Raw genomic sequence first — 14,771 nt, forward strand, 5'->3', positions numbered from 1 at the left:
GGGCCGGGGCTGGCTGGGTCTCGGCCACAGCCAGCCTATAGGCAGCGGACAGCGGGGCGGTTTTGGGGAGAGTGTGAGGAGGCACAGGGACACGTTCCTTCCCTCAGTCCTGCTTGTATGTGCCACACACAGGCTGGGTGGGGGGCCGCGGGCACCCCAGGACCTCCCAGCTAGGGCAGGCGATAGGCCCCATAGACACGGGAGTGCTCCACATCACACAGCGATTGTGTAGCTTGGGATGGGGGTTTGGGGGGAGCGGCCGAGGCTGGGAGGGGGCTGCGGCTGAGAGTCGGAGGTGAGGAGCTGTGCAGAGGCAGTGTCCCGTGGAAAAGAAGGTTCCAGCAGTGGCCCCTCTGGGGAAGGGAGACCAGATGGGCCAGGGCACGCGTGTGGTTGCACGGCCTTGCTGAGCGTGGGGCTTGGGCGCTGCTGGGTTGTGGGCCCAGAGAGGGTTATGAGGTGTGACGTGCCGTGGGTGCTGGGACGGCCTGGGCGGGCCACGAGGTGCAGACACGGTGACGCCGACAGAAAGGCCCGCAGGGGCCCTGGGCAGCCGCGGAGGAGCCTTGGAGGGAAGCCAGCCCGGACGCCCCCCAGGCCCGGCCTGGCCTTGTGTGGGCTGGGGTCCCTGTGGCAGGTAGGAGTAGGCGTGGCCGGGCAGCAGATTGTGTCACCGCAGGGGAATGTAGGAATGTGAACTTGAAGCCGCACCGCCCTGGCTGTCCCGCCGGCCTGTGTCCTCATGGGTGATCATCCCACCGGCCCTGGGCCCTGGCTGAGTCCCCAGGACGGGCTGGGGGCCGTTGACCCGTGTCTCACTGCCCACGGATCCCTGCCCCACAGGTCTGCACCCGAGCACCAGGCTCACCTCGCTGGCCAGGGCAGGGAGCAGAGCGCCCTCACGAGGGGATCCCGGGCTCCTGGGCTCTGTGAGTGCAGGTGTCTCCCGGGTATTTTACTCTTTCGGCTTGATTTCCACGCCCATCTTGGACAGTTCCGGCCACTGATGGCCACCACGGACTGGGTGTGTTGTGTGGTTTTGGTGCCTGCGTGGGCTTTCATGTTCAGTGTTCTTGGCCTCGAGCAGCACGCCTGGTGCCCAGGGAGTGCGAGGGCCCGACAGGTGCCACGTGAACTGCGGCCCTGAGCTGTGTCAGGGCCGCATGAAGGGGGCTGGATGGACTGGCGGACGGTGGCCAGAGACAACAGGCAGCGGAAACGTGGTCCCGTGGTGGCACCTGGGCATGGGCAGCGGGAAGACCACCTCACTCCAGCCGGGGCTGCGTCCGCTTTCAGCCGAACACCTCCCAGCCCCTCCTGCTCAGGCTGTAAATCTCGATTTAACCGGTTCTGTAGCCCGAGTGTATAGACTGGGGTGCCTGGGTGGCTCAGTTGGCGGAGCGTCCAAGTCTGGGTTTTGACTTGGGTCATGATTTTGGGGTCATGGGTCAAGCCCCGAGACGGGCCCTGTGCTTAGTGCGGAGTTTGCTTGAGGATTCTCCCTTGCCCTCTGCCCCTCCCCACCGTGCACTCACTCGCTCAGTCTCTGGAATAAATTAATCTTTAAAAAGATCCTGTAGGGGACCTCTGGGTGGCTCAGTGGGTTAAAGCCTCTGCCTTTGGCTCAGGTCATGATCTCAGGGTCCTGGGATTGAGCCCCGCATCGGGCTCTCTGCTCAGCAGGGAGCCTGCTTCCCCCTGCCCCCTCTGCCTGCCTCTCTGCCTGCTTGTGATCTCTCTCTGTCAAATAAATAAATAAAATCTTTTAAAAAATTAAAAAAAAATCGTGTGGAATGCCCGTAACATAGAATGTATAACCCCCATAAAGTGAATGGTTCTGTGGCATTCAGTCCACTCCATGCTGTGCCCCGTCTGCCTACTTCTGGGGCCTGTTCTGCCCATCAGCAGCCACTCCCCAGCCAGCCCCAGCCAGCCCCGCTCAGCCTCCTGCCATCTCTGTGGGGTTACCTGGTTTGGACTTGTGGTCATGGAATCACGTGGCCTGTGGTGTTTTGTAACGGGGTCCTTCTACTTAGCTTGGTGTTTCCAAAGCTCATGCCTTTGTAGCAGGTGTCACAACGACATTCCTCTTTCCCAGTTTTGTACTGGGGTAAATTACACAGGACCTGAAACTTACCACCCTGACCGCTAAGTGTACGGTTCATTGATACGAATTACGTTTGCGTTGTGTGCAACCAGCTCTACCGTCCAGCTCCAGAACGTCCCTCATCCTGTAAGAGGGCGCTCTGTCCCCAGTAAGCACTGACCCCCAGCCCCTGGCTCCCGGCCTTCTGTCCTGCCATTCTGACCACATTTGGTGTGTCCGTTCACGCGCAGCCGGCCCTTGGCTTGTTTTTGTTGCCTGTGGTGCCGCATCCAGGAATCCTTGTCAAGTACAACGTGGTCTGGTTTCACCCTCTATTTTCTTCTGAGAGTTTTATAAATTCAGCCTTTACCTTTAGGTTTTTGATGCATGTGGGGTTAATTTTGTATATGGTGTGAGGTAGGGGTCCAACTTCATCCTTTCTCGTGTGGATATCTGGTTTTCCCAGCACCGTTTGCTGGAAAGAACCACCTTTCCGCATTGGATGGTCGCAGCGCCCTCGCTAAGAACCATCGGACGCCCCGGGAGGGTTGGTTTCTGGGCTCTCTATTCTCTTGGACTTCATGTTGTCTGTCTCTATGCCAATATCTCATTTTTCTGTTACTGTAGGAAGTTTTTAAAATCAGGGGATGTAAGGCCTTCCGCTTTGTTCTTTTTCCAGGTGGCTTGGCTATTCTAGGTCCCTCGAGATGATTTTTAGGATGGGTATTTCTGTTTCTGCAAACCATGTCATTAGGATTTGGTAGGGATTGCGTGGAATCTGTAGGTTGGGTTGGATGACTGAGCACGATGGCAGTATTACGCCTTCTAACCCAGCACATGGGATGTCCTACTGCGTTTGTCCCATTTGATCCCTTTCAGCACTGTTTTGTGGTTTTTGGTGTCCCAAGTCTTTTACTGCTTTTACTGCTAGGCTTACTCTGAAGTGTTTCATTTTTGATGCTACTGTAAAATGCAACTGTTGTCTCGATTTCTTTTTTGGATAGTTCGTTGTTTGTGTGTAAAAATGCAACTGGGTTTTGTGTGTTGGCTTTGCGTCCCATTTTACTGAATTTATTAGTTCCGACAGCGTTTTTGTGGAATCATTAGGGTTTTCTGTATCATCTGCAAACAGAGGTCATTTCACTTCTCCCTTTCCAGTTTTTGTGCCCTTACTTTTCTGTTGCCTGATTGCTCCTGCTAGAACTTCCCCACTGTGTGCAGAGAAGAATGGGCTTCCTTGTCTTGTTCCTGATCTCGGAGGAAAAGCTCTCAGTCTTGCTGGGGGCTTGCATATACGGCTTTGACTCTGTGAAGGTAGTTTCCATCTGTGCTGGAATGAGGAGTGCATGTGGCCTTGGCCCCCAGGTTCTGGCAGAGCTCTGAAGTCCCCCGGGGTCTCCTGACTGATGGCATTGTCTCGTCAATCATTAAGAGTCCCTTTGGAGGGGCGCCTGGGTGGCTCAGTGGGTTGAAGCCTCTGCCTTTGGCTCAGGTCATGATCCCAGCCAGGGTCCTGGGATCGAGCCCCACATCCGGCTCCTTGCTCAGTGGGGAGCCTGCTTCTCCCTCTGCCTCTGCCTGCCTCTCTGTCTGCCTGTGCTCGCTCGCTCTGACAAATAAATAAATAAAATCTTTAAAAAAAAAAAAAGAGTCCCTTTGGAACACTAGGAGTTGATGCTAATGAGGTGATTTAGGGTGGGGCCTCTGGGGGGGGGGGGGGGGGGGGGTGTGTGGCCAGAAAGACCTTGTCGGGGAGGGATTGGAGCCTCCGACCCTCCCTTCTGACCTCTGGGGGGACAGGGCTTGCCGGGTCAGTCAGTCATGCTTATGAACTGAACCTCTATAAAACCCCAAAGGAGGGTTCATGGAGCTTCTGGGTTCATGAAGACACGGCGATGTGGGGAGAGCGGCTTGCCCGGAGAGGACAGAAGCCCCGGGCTCTTCCCGATACCTTTCCCTGGGCATCTCCTCCGGCTGTCCCCGAGTTAATGCAGTCACTCTAGTAATTTAATCACACCCAGGAGGGGATTGTGGCCGACCCTGATCTTTCAGGAGCACGGGTGACACCCCGGATTGGTGACTGGAGTCGGGGGGGCGGGGTCTTGTAGGACGGAGCCCTTCCCGTGTGGGATCAGACGTAGTGGTGTCAGAACTGAGCTAATCGCGTGGTCCTGTGGGGAGGAACGGGCGCCTGATGACCCTGGTGCCTTGTTTGTTGAGTGTTTTAAAAGTTGAGGGATGCCCGGGTGGCCCTGTAAGCGTCTGCCGTCGGCTCGGATCATGACCCCGGGGTCCTGGGGTACAGTCCTGCCTCCGGCTCGTGGCTCCTCCGGGAGTCTGCTTCTCCCTCGCCCTCTGCCTGCCGCTCCCCGTGCTCCTGCTCTCTGTCTCTCTGACAAATAAGTAAATAAATAAAATCTTAAAAATAAAAATTGAGTACCTGTCAGAAGGATGTGGAGCTCAGTTGCAGTCCCAAGCTCTGTCAGAAACCCGGCGGCAGCCTCAGCCGGGCTCGTCCAGCACTCTGAGTAAATAAACCGCCTATTTACGTGTTTTTATTTTATTTTATTTATTTATTTTTTTAAGATTTTATTTATTTATTTGACAGACAGAAATCACAAGTAGGCAGAGAGGCAGGCAGAGAGAGAGAGGGGAGAAGCAGGCTCCCTGCTGAGCAGAGAGCCCGATGCGGGGCTCAATCCGGGGCTCGATCCCAGGACCCTGGGATCATGACCTGAGCCTGAGGCAGAGGCTTTAACCCACTGAGCCATCCAGGCGTCCCTGTTTGTTTTTATTTTAATTTTATTTTTTTCTAAAGAATCTTTTTCGTTTGTCAGAGACAGAAGCAGGGCAGAGGGAGAGGGAGGAGAAGCAGGCTTCCCGCCGCGCAGGGAGCCCGATGCGGGGCTCCATCCCAGGAACCTGCGATCACCACCGAGCCGAAGCCAGACGCCCAACCCGCGGAGCCCCCCCGGCGCCCCTGGTTGTAGAGAGCACGCACTCGTGGGAGCAGGGGAGGGCAGGGAAGAGTCCGGAGCGGCTCCACGCCCCGCGCAGAGCCCGTGACCCTGCGATCACGACCGGAGCTGACATCCAGTCGGAGGCCCCGCTGACGGAGGCACCTGGACACCCCCAAAACTGCCTATTTAGATCGGAAACGTGGAGTTGTCTATTTCTGTAACGTTAGTCTCTAAACCCAGGCACCAAGTAGCCTGGTCCCTGGCGCGGAGAGCTTGATGCGTGTCTGACGCAGCCTGGAGACGCTCCGGGAGCCGCCGGCCACCGGGCTGCGTCCAGCTGCTCGAGGAATTCCTTCCGTGGTCAGACCTCGTGGTCTGCGGCGCCCACAGCCCCCACCAGAAGCCTCTCTCAGCCAGCGCCTCCTGCGCCCTCCCTTCTTTGGCTCTCCCCTCTGCCGCCTTGGCGTCCCCCGGTTTAGTGACTGTTCTTATCCTGAAGGATGTTCCACTCTTCAGATACCTTGTTTGCGTCCGTGGAGATGATCGTGTGTTTTTTTCCCTCCGTTGTGTTCGTGGGTGTTGCCCCGAGTGGACTTTCATCCACAAGCCGTGCTCGCGTTCTGGGGGCAGGTGGCACTTGGCCCCAGGGTGGACGCTTTCCCTGTGCGGCTCAGTTCTGTTGGCCAGAATGTTGCCGGGGGCTTTCCGCTGGTGATCACGAGAACATCTGTCCGTGGTTTTCCCTCCCTGCAGGGTTTTCTGCCCGGCTTTGGCGCCGGTGAGGCCAGGCTCCTAGAACGGCTCAGGCAAGTTCCCTCCTCTTCGGTGTTTTAGGAACGCTTGAGAGTTGGTGTTGGCTCTTTACATGTTTGGTGGAATCCGCCGGTGAAACCGTCTGGGCCAGTGATCTTCTTGTCGGGAGATCTTCGATTATTGCTGCTGTCTCTGCTGGTGGTGGATCGGTTTATAGTTCCTGTTTCTTCGGGGCTTGGGCCGGGCAGTTCGTGCCGCCGCCGGTTCCCAGGTTGCCTTGGGTTCCTTTTATTTCTATGGCATCAGTGGTAGGAATTGTCCTGCTTTAATTTCCAAGTTCAGTAATTTGAATCATTTTTCTTTCCTAGTTCCTCTAGCTAAAAGTTTGTCAATTTTCTTGATCTTTTCAAAGAGCTAACTTTTGGTTTCATTGATTTTTTTTCCCCCTGTTGTTTCCAATTTTGTGGATCTCTGCCCCGGTCCTCGCGATTTCCAGCCTTCTCCTGACTGTGGGTTACTTTGTTTTTCCTTTTTCTCTTAAGTCAGGACGTTAGTTGGCTGGTGGTCACGGTGAGGTCGGGGTCACGGGGTGGTGGTCCCAGCAGGAGGGCCCCGCAGCGTGACCCGCGCCCTGGAAGCGCTTCTGTGCTTCTGGTCACTCGCATCTCTTTTCTCTCCCTCGTGACTTCTCCTTTGGTCCGTTGGTTGTTCAAGGCTGTTTTGTTTCATTTGGAGGCACGGGTGACTTTTCCAGTTTCTCTCTGTGGTTTGTGGCTAACTGCGTCCTGCTGTAGGCAGAGAACACACTCTGTCTGTCTTCGGAGGCGCACGGAGACGGTGGGCACGGTGTGTGTGCGCTCTCCGGGACAGCGTCCCGCGGGCTCCCCGGAGGCGGGAGTGTGGCTGTCGGGTCCTGTTGATCGTGCGTGGCTCTCTCCTTCCTTACTCCCTTCTGTCCGGCTGTTCTTCCCTTTATAGGACTCGGTTGTGTTTCATTGTGTGGATTTCCTGCAGTTTGCTTCTCTCTTTGTGCACGGATGGACGGGTGGATGGATGGATGGATGGACACGGCCCTCGGGCCCTTGTGACTTGTACTGCTGTTGGCATCTTGCACCCGTTCTAGGTCCGAAAGCTCGAAACTGGTAGCCTTGTTTTGGCCACACCTTAAAGACTGATCACTATGTGTGTGTGCAGGCATCATCCCAAGTCACCGTCAACGGGGCCCCGGGACGGCCCCCCACTTTGAAGGGGGCCTGACTTCAGTTTTGTCCTGGGCCCCGTTGGGGCGGACCTCCATGGGCGCCACCGTGCCCGTCCGGTGCCGTGATGGAGGTGAACGTGCTCTGGGGGTTCGGCTGGGAGGCCCGGCTCCCTGCAGTCGGCAGCAAGGGCCCCACAGGAGCCGAGAGACCCAGGAGGGTCCCTCCCGCCACGTGGCAGTGTATTTCCAAGGCGTTCCAGGACACGTATGTGGCATGATAAGGAATCGAGAATCCTGGCAGATTGGTGGGTGCAGGCTCTGTGGGGACGGTGGGCTCGGAGGGGCCCGCGGTGGCTCTGGGTGGCTTTGGAGGTGCAGGAGTAACGTGGTAGCTCCAGCGTCTGAGGGGGGACGCCTGCTGGCTCTGCACAGACTGCCCCAGGCGACCCCTGGACGGCAGCATAGGAGGGCCTTGTGGCCTCATGGGTCCCCTCAAGACCACCGGGGCCCCGGGCCTCACTCGCTGTGTTTCTCCCCGTGGGCACGTCCGTGGGCAGCCACGCCGGTCCTGCCTCCGGCCTGGCTCTGCGGCTTCGGTGCGCGCTGCAGACGCTCCTCCCAGGCCCTCCTCCCTCATGTGCCTTTTCATGCCTCTGGTCACACGGAAACGTTAACGTTTGAGTTTTCCATGTTCAAATCTGTTAATATTTTCCTCCCTGGCTACACCAAAGGGTAGAAGAATTTAGTTTCTTGCATTTTGGTCTTTGATCCCTCTGGAATGTGAGTCTGTGTCTGGGATAGTGTGGGCCTGGCTGTGTGAGTGTCCCCGAGTCTCCAAGGGCTTCGGGCACGTCTGAGCCTCAGTAAGGGCCCCTCACTGCAGCCCGGGCTGCTCAGGTGTGTTCAACCCCCTGCGTCACCTTTTGCAGGGGGGTGGTAAGCCGAGCCCCGGGGTGTGTGGGGCTCTCCGCTGACCGGTTGCTGGGGCAGAGACTCAGGGGCCAAAGCCCTTGGGAGTGTCCTCCAGGCCCCGGGTGGGCCAGTCACCTCGGAATACTTCTGAAATATGCCTGTCCCCGGAGTTGGTACAGATGTCTGTTGTTTTATTAAAAATCCAGTTTCACTCAGCTTTGTCTCAAATTACTTGCAACATACTGGAGAAGCTAGCTATCCACCGAAAATAGGCTTCCATTAAAATTAGCAATTGCCAGTGGAGCCCGGGTTTTCTGGGGTTCTTTGGAACCGGGTGTTTTGGTCTAGGTTGGAGGGGCCGATGCTTGTCGGGAGGACGAGGGCGGTGGCGCGAAGCTGGTTGTGGATGAGGCCTGACAGTGGATCGGGAGACGTGTGCATCTCCTGCGGGGCCCCCTGTAGATGTGCTTGGTCTGTTATCCTACGACTTTGCCGTCTTAGGGTCTGCAGGCTTTCTGGAAACGCCCCGGTAGTATATGTGTGGTTCGTGTTGCAGCAGCTCAAGCCAAACAAATGAGGCACAATGAACTTTATTTACGGGCCCCGAAATCTGTGGAGGTTGTGTTCTGTGTGATTTCCGCACCTCGAGAAACCATGAGCTATTCCCGGCATGGGGCTCCGAGCCCAGAGCCCTGCTGTTCACCAGCCCTCCCTTCCAGGGGCAGACGGGGGCCCCTGGCCTCCAGTGGCGCCTCTGAGTGTTGTGTTCATGAGACACACAGCGGATGCGATGCCCGCACACGGACTGGCCAGGCAGCTGGAGCTCCCCAGCGACCTCGGGCCCCAGCTCCATCACCTGAAGGCGCAGGAGTTCGAACCCAGAGCTTCGGCCCCAAGTCCGTGCCTGCACAGCAGTGAGCACAGATGCGGGAGCCTGGCGCCTGCCGATAAGGGATGGGCAGGGTGGTTCAAGCCAGGAGCCTGCTCCCGGACCCGCGGGGTGCTGACCACCCTGTGTGCCTGCTGGAGGCGGGTCAGGGAGAGGTTTGTCCTGACCTCCCAAGCCCCTCGGACCATGTAGGGTCAGTGTTGGTCTGGCAACTCCAGGGAGGCTGGACGGGCTCCGTCCTTTTCCCGGGATTTTATGGAATTGGAGGGAATCGGGGTTGGACTCCCGTCTAGCCACAACAGCCGGGACCATGGCCTCCGTCCTGCCTTCCCTCCCCGGCCACAGCACCCAGGCCTTGGAGCCCGTGAGCATTTGTGTGGGCGCTTTCCGGGCCTCTGTGCACACGGCCGGAGGTCCCTCACGCCCAGGTGCTTCCCCGCACCCCACCCGGGGGCCTGATTGGGGGGTGGGGGGGGGGCCGGCCATCCGGGCTCTGGCCCCGCAGCGCTCTCAGGCTGAGCCTCCCTCCCCTGGGCCGCTGCCCCGCGCCGCGCCGCCTTCCAGGACCGTCCTGCAGAGATGCTTGTTTTCATGTGACGTCAGCTCCTGGGCATCCAGGCCGTGTTTTAGCTGGTGCCTCAGCTGCTGGCTCCGGCTTCCCAGGGGAGCTGGGTACCACCGGGCCTGGAGACACGAGGAGGCAGGGATGTGAGAGGCGGGGGCCGGCCGGCCAGCCTGCCTTTAAATATCTGCTGCTCGCCGGGAGCGCACCCTGCCCATTGTGGGTCCGCGGGAGCGCAGGGCAGCGGCGGCGCGGGGAAGGGAAGGAAGATGCCCCCCCTCACGCCCACCGCTCCGTAGAGCATAAAAACTGCCTGTGCCGAGCCGGCGGGAGAAGAAAGCCCGGTGAGTGCCGCGCGGAGCCCCTGCCCTTCCTCCCGGCGCTGCAGGCCGAGCGCGCGGTGTTGATGCTGCCCGGAGGAGGCTGGGGTCGGGACGGCGGCCTGGCCCCGCAGCCTCGGGGCCGCACGATGCTCCAGGCCCGGGGCAGGGCTGCGGCCGCGGGGCTCTGAGCCGCGGAGGGGGGTGGGGGGCAGAGTGGGGAGAGGGGACAGATTTTTAGCAAAGCAGGCCCCGGAGGAGCGCGCCCTGCCGTGCGGGTGGTGCGGGGGAGCCGGAAGGAGACGCGCCCCCGGGCAGCGAGGCCTGTCAGCCGGCTGGGCAGTCCCGGGACGCTCGGGCTCATGTGGGGCCGGCCGCCTGGCGTGGGGGCCCCGGCGGAGGGTAGCGTGGCCGTGGCGCGTGCGGGTATGGGCCGGCTATGGGGTCTGCCGTGGCCCGCGTGAACGTGCGTGTGCCTTGCTCCCAGCTCAGCCTGCATTGCTGCAAGCCAGGAGGCCGCGGGGCTGGCGGCCGCGGCCGGCACCTGCTTCCTTGTGCCGAGCTCCTGCTCTGTGTGCCGCTGCCCGTCCTGGCCCCGTGTCCGCGTTGACGACAGCGTCGTGTCGGAGTCTGGGTGGCACGGCCAGTGTTGACGTGCCCGGCTCGCTCCAGCAGGGTCCTCGGGCGTCTGTGATGAGCGTGGTGCCGCTGTCCCCGTCCGGTGTTCTGTTCTGAGATGGTCGGAGGTAGACCCAGATGCGCCTGGGGGCTGCGTGGTGGCTGGGGGGGGTTGTGGGGATGTGGGTGTTTTCTGACGTCCATCTTGCAAGGTGTTTTTGTGAAAAAACAACCACAGCAGGCACCCTTGGGCTGGCAGGGAGCCTATGGCCTGGGTGGACGGGCTGCCAGGGCAGATGGCCCCTTGTGTGGACAGTGCTGGGGTGACAGGGAGGCCGCTGAGGGAGCCCGCCCCTCCCCCAGGAGCAGGAGGGACCGTCGGCCACTCGGTGCCGCCAGCCCGGGTCGCGGGGGGATCTCATTAGTTTTGGATCCTTGAATTATGGAACCCAGGGTGTGTTGCTGGGTGCGTGGGAGCAGGGGTGCTGGCTCACGTGTGTGCTCGCCAACGAGGAGAAATTAGCTGTGTCATAGTTTCTTGGGATGTCTGGGACATCTTGGCCTCTTTCCTTCCGTGTGGTCATGCGCTGCCCGTGCACGGCTGGGGGACCCGGAGCAGGCCGGAGCAGGTGGCCCCTGGGCCGCGGGGCCTTGGCAGGGTTCCCTCAGAGCCAGGAGTGGGGCCGGGTTGGGGGAGCGCCTGCCCCCAAGAGCCCACCCATGTGTTGCTGCTGTCAGGGGCTGTGGCTTGTGTCGCCCACGTCTGTGTCCTGGTCAGACCCGCGTGGGGTCTCCCCTGCTCCCTGTCTCGGCACGTCAGCCGTCAACAACGTGCCTCAAAGTTCAGAGCCGCTGACGGTTATGTAAGGAGTTGTATGTGCTGTGTGCCTCCTCTGAGGTCCTGCTGACCTTCCACACATCACCCCCAGTTGGTCTCGCAGAGCAGCTGTGAGCCTTGGACGGTTCCTCTGCCTGTGGACGCAACCCTCAGCCCCGTCTGTCGGTGTCAGCCTGGTGGGGACCCGGCTTGTCTGTGGTTCCGGTGGTGCCTCCCTGGTCCCGAAGCCCCCCCCCCCCACATCTGTCTCGTTCCCGCTGGCGTTTGGGGAGTGGCGAGGGCGTGTCTCGTGTGAGAGCAGGGGTGCTGACCACGAGATGTTGCAGAGGGGAGCCCATGGAGGTCCACGCATTGGGTCGAGGCTCAGGTCAGCAGGTGCCTGTGGTCAGGCTCCCGAGGATGCAGAGATGAGGCACCAGCTGTTTCCTTGTTGGACCGGGAGCCGTTTTGGGGCTGAGCTGAGCGGGAGCCTGTGCTGGGCTAAGGGGGGAAGCCCTGCAGGCTGCTGTCCAGAGCCAGGCCAGGCCCGTGGAGGGTAAACCTCCACCCCTGGTTTGATGTGTCTTTGCTGTTTGCATTCAGAGAATGTGACCTTCTGTGCCCCCCCGCCTTGGTGGTGGCAAAAGAAGAGTTCAGGGTCTGAGGTCGGGGTGGGTCCGGCCTGTCTTGCTGAATCCCTGCTGCCACTGGGCCTTTGCTTGTGCTGTTTCCTTTGCTGTCATGGGGTGAATGGCACTTAGGGCCACTGCCCCCACAGCCACCGCTCCGTAAGAGTTATCTGGGCTTTGCGAGTCCTCATAGGCCCCCGGCTTCCAGCCCAGGGCCCTGGCATGAAGCAGGCGCACTGTGAGTGTGTGGTACTTAATGAGAGGGGCAGAAGAGCTTTTTCCAAAGTTAACTGTCGAAACCGACGGCTTGTCTGATGTTCAGATTGCTTTTGGTGGTAAAGTTATGGCACAGGAGACAGCCCTGCAGAGACCCCACAGGTGTACTTGGAATAGCAGCTTGGTTTTAGGGTTTTCCTAAAGATGTAGAGTAGGGCACCTCCTCTGTGACCCGTGTCTTTTACCGTTCTGTCTCTGAGGCCTCCAGACGCCCCTCCACCCCGGGCAGCTGAGGGCAGGTCTGCCGTCCCCTGCCCCAGCAAGGTTCGAAACCAGGCAAGGCGGGAGAGCCATGCTGAGAGCTAACAGATCCTCTGCTGGAGGTTGTCTCAAAGGTGCTATAGGCCCAGCCGGACGCTGTGTGGGCTGACCCTGCACCATGTTGGTGTGTGTGTTTTCTGCAGGGACAGGACACTGTGCCCCCAGTGTCAGTGGACGGAGGGGACCCCAAGCATGTGTTTCATGGCTCAGTTTGGTGGTTTGAATGTGTCGGGTTTTTTGTTTTTTGTTTTAACTTTGCTTCTTTTTTAAGCTTCTTCTATGGGAAATTTAAAAAGGTTTGACTTGGGGTGCCTGGGTGGCTCAGTGGGTTACGCCTCTGCCTTCGGCTCGGGTTGTGGTCTCAGGGTCCTGGGATCGAGCCCAGAGCCCTGCATCGGGCTCTCTGCTCGGCAGGGAGCCTGCTTCCCCTCTCTCTCTGCCTGCCTCTGCCTACTTGTGATCTCTGTCAGTCAAATAAATAAATAAAATCTTTTAAAAATAAATAAATAAAAAGGTTTGACTTGTGACAAGATGGAGACTTGCCGTGTGTGTGTGGGAAGTGGGAGGTCCGTGCCGGCTTAAACTGCCTGTTGGCTCAGCCCCGGCCAGCCCCGTGCCGTGCCTCTGTTTACTCATCAGTGAGATGGGATTGTGGAAGGAGCTGAACAGAGTCGCATCGAGCACAGAGAGGCTGAGCGTGCCCTGTCTTGGTCAGGAAGCCATGTAGTTACTGCTAAGTGCTTGTGTGTGAAGGTTGCGCTGTATGTTGTTTTCAGATGTTGGAGTTGATTTTGGGTGTGACATCTTTGTATTTGAAGGTATTGAATAGCCCCATGTGGTTTAGAGAGAGAGGACGGGTGGGTGTCCCTGCCCTTCCCTCCCCCCTCCTGGGGGCTCCCTTTCAGTCTGAGCGCGTTCTTGGCATTTATTTCCGGATTCCTAAATAACACACTCATGCTGCTGTTTCCAGAGTTTTCTGTTTGGGGTGTTACCCATTCCCCTCTGTCTCTGGAACGGGTCAGCTCTCTGTCTCCGCCCACAAAATGGTGTCAGGTCACCACTTACTGTTTGATCACTGAGTATTTACATTATAGGATTTGCAAAGGTATTTGAAAATTACTAACATTACATTTCTTTTTTCTTGTACAACTTTTAGTTTTTGGGGAGATAATAATTGCCTTTCTCCCCACTGCCCCCCCGGTCTTTGTGCTTTCTGGAAGTCTTGTCTCAGATTTACGCATAATCTTTCCAGGAGGGTAGCCTGGGCCACATTCCTCCTGGTGCCTCAGCACAGTGTGTCTGGGCCCTCCTTTTGCCATCACCCTGGGGATCCCCCTGCCCCTCTTCTCTGCCTGCTTCCTTCATCCCTGGATCCTCCACCCCGTTTCTTGACTTAATCTCTGGTTCAGACATCCTCCGAGACCTTCCTGAGAAAGGGGGCCCTGGAGGTAGATTGTTTGAGATCTAGTCTGAAAGGGACTTTAGCAGAGTTTCATGATAGTTTAGCTAGGTATAGAATCCATACTGGAAACAGTTTTCCCCAAGCATTTTCCAGCTTCCAGTCTGACTAAGAAGTCAGGGGCCATTTTTACTTTTGTGTGTGTTTTATTTTCTCCTGAAAGTGTTCGGGATCTTTTCACCTGTGTGTGTGTGTGTGTGTGTGTGTGTGCGCGCGCGTGTGTGTGTGCGCGCGCACGTGCGCATGTGTCTTTATTGTTGTCAAGTCTCATTATGCTGTGTCTTGATGTGGCCTTTCTTGTCTCTCATGCTGGGAGGCTGTGGTGCAGGAACTGGGGGCATTCGGGCATGGGATACTTTCATTTATTTCTTTTTTTTTTTAATTTTTTTAATTTTTTTTAAAACATTTTTTTTTCTTAAGATTTTATTTATTTACTTGAGAGAGAGACAGTGAGAGAGAGCACATGAGCGAGGAGAAGGTCAGAGAGAGAAGCAGACTCCCCGTGGAGCCGGGAGCCTGATGTGGGACTCGATCCTGGGACTCCAGGATCATGACCTGAGCTGAAGGCAGTCGTCCAACCAACTGAGCCACCCAGGCGCCCACTTTCATTTATTTCTTTGAAGATCTCCTTCCTTCTGTCACCTTCTCCTAGAGCTGCCGTGGGTCATTTGCCGGGACTCCCAGACTGGCCCTCCTATTTTGTCGGTATCCCACTTCTGTTTGTTTTAGTCCTAGGAGATACTTTCTGTTTTTCATGGCTAAACTATTAAGTTTGTTGTCTTGTCCTTTGTTTTTTGTTCTGAGAGCTCCTTCTTGTGCCCTGAAGGTTCCTTTTTAAAACAGTCACTTGCTCTTGTTGGGAGGTGGGGGATCGCCCCGTTACTTTGAGGTTGTTAATTACGGTAACGGGCCCATGATATAATGTAACTGTGTGAGTTCTCCGGCACTGGACGATCCGAGGCCCCCACGTGCGAGCTGGTGTCGTCCTCACGGTGCTCAGTGAGGGATGTGCTGCTGCTGTCTCTTTC

At 57.8% G+C, this 14,771-nt stretch overlaps 1 protein-coding gene across 4 annotated transcripts in view; it reads left to right on the plus strand.

Annotated features, from left to right (window-relative positions):
* PRKCZ (protein kinase C zeta) overlaps positions 1–14,771 on the plus strand; it is an 89,879-nt gene that overhangs the window by 6,245 nt on the left and 68,863 nt on the right. The window contains exon 1 of one of the 4 annotated variants that reach the window (XM_059375592.1): positions 9,366–9,707. The exons of 1 other annotated variant lie outside the window; for it this stretch is intronic. Coding sequence is in view for 2 of the 3 variants with exons in the window: in XM_059375590.1 (XP_059231573.1) it covers positions 10,046–10,109 (64 nt within the window). In the remaining variant the exon portion in view is untranslated. Of the gene's footprint in view, positions 1–9,365; positions 9,708–9,914; positions 10,110–10,322; positions 10,430–14,771 lie in introns of those variants that run through there. 2 more of the 4 variants (XM_059375590.1, XM_059375591.1) reach the window with 2 other exon arrangements.

The sequence above is a fragment of the Mustela nigripes genome, chromosome 14, assembly GCF_022355385.1.
Source record: "Mustela nigripes isolate SB6536 chromosome 14, MUSNIG.SB6536, whole genome shotgun sequence".
Lineage (NCBI taxonomy): Eukaryota > Metazoa > Chordata > Mammalia > Carnivora > Mustelidae > Mustela > Mustela nigripes.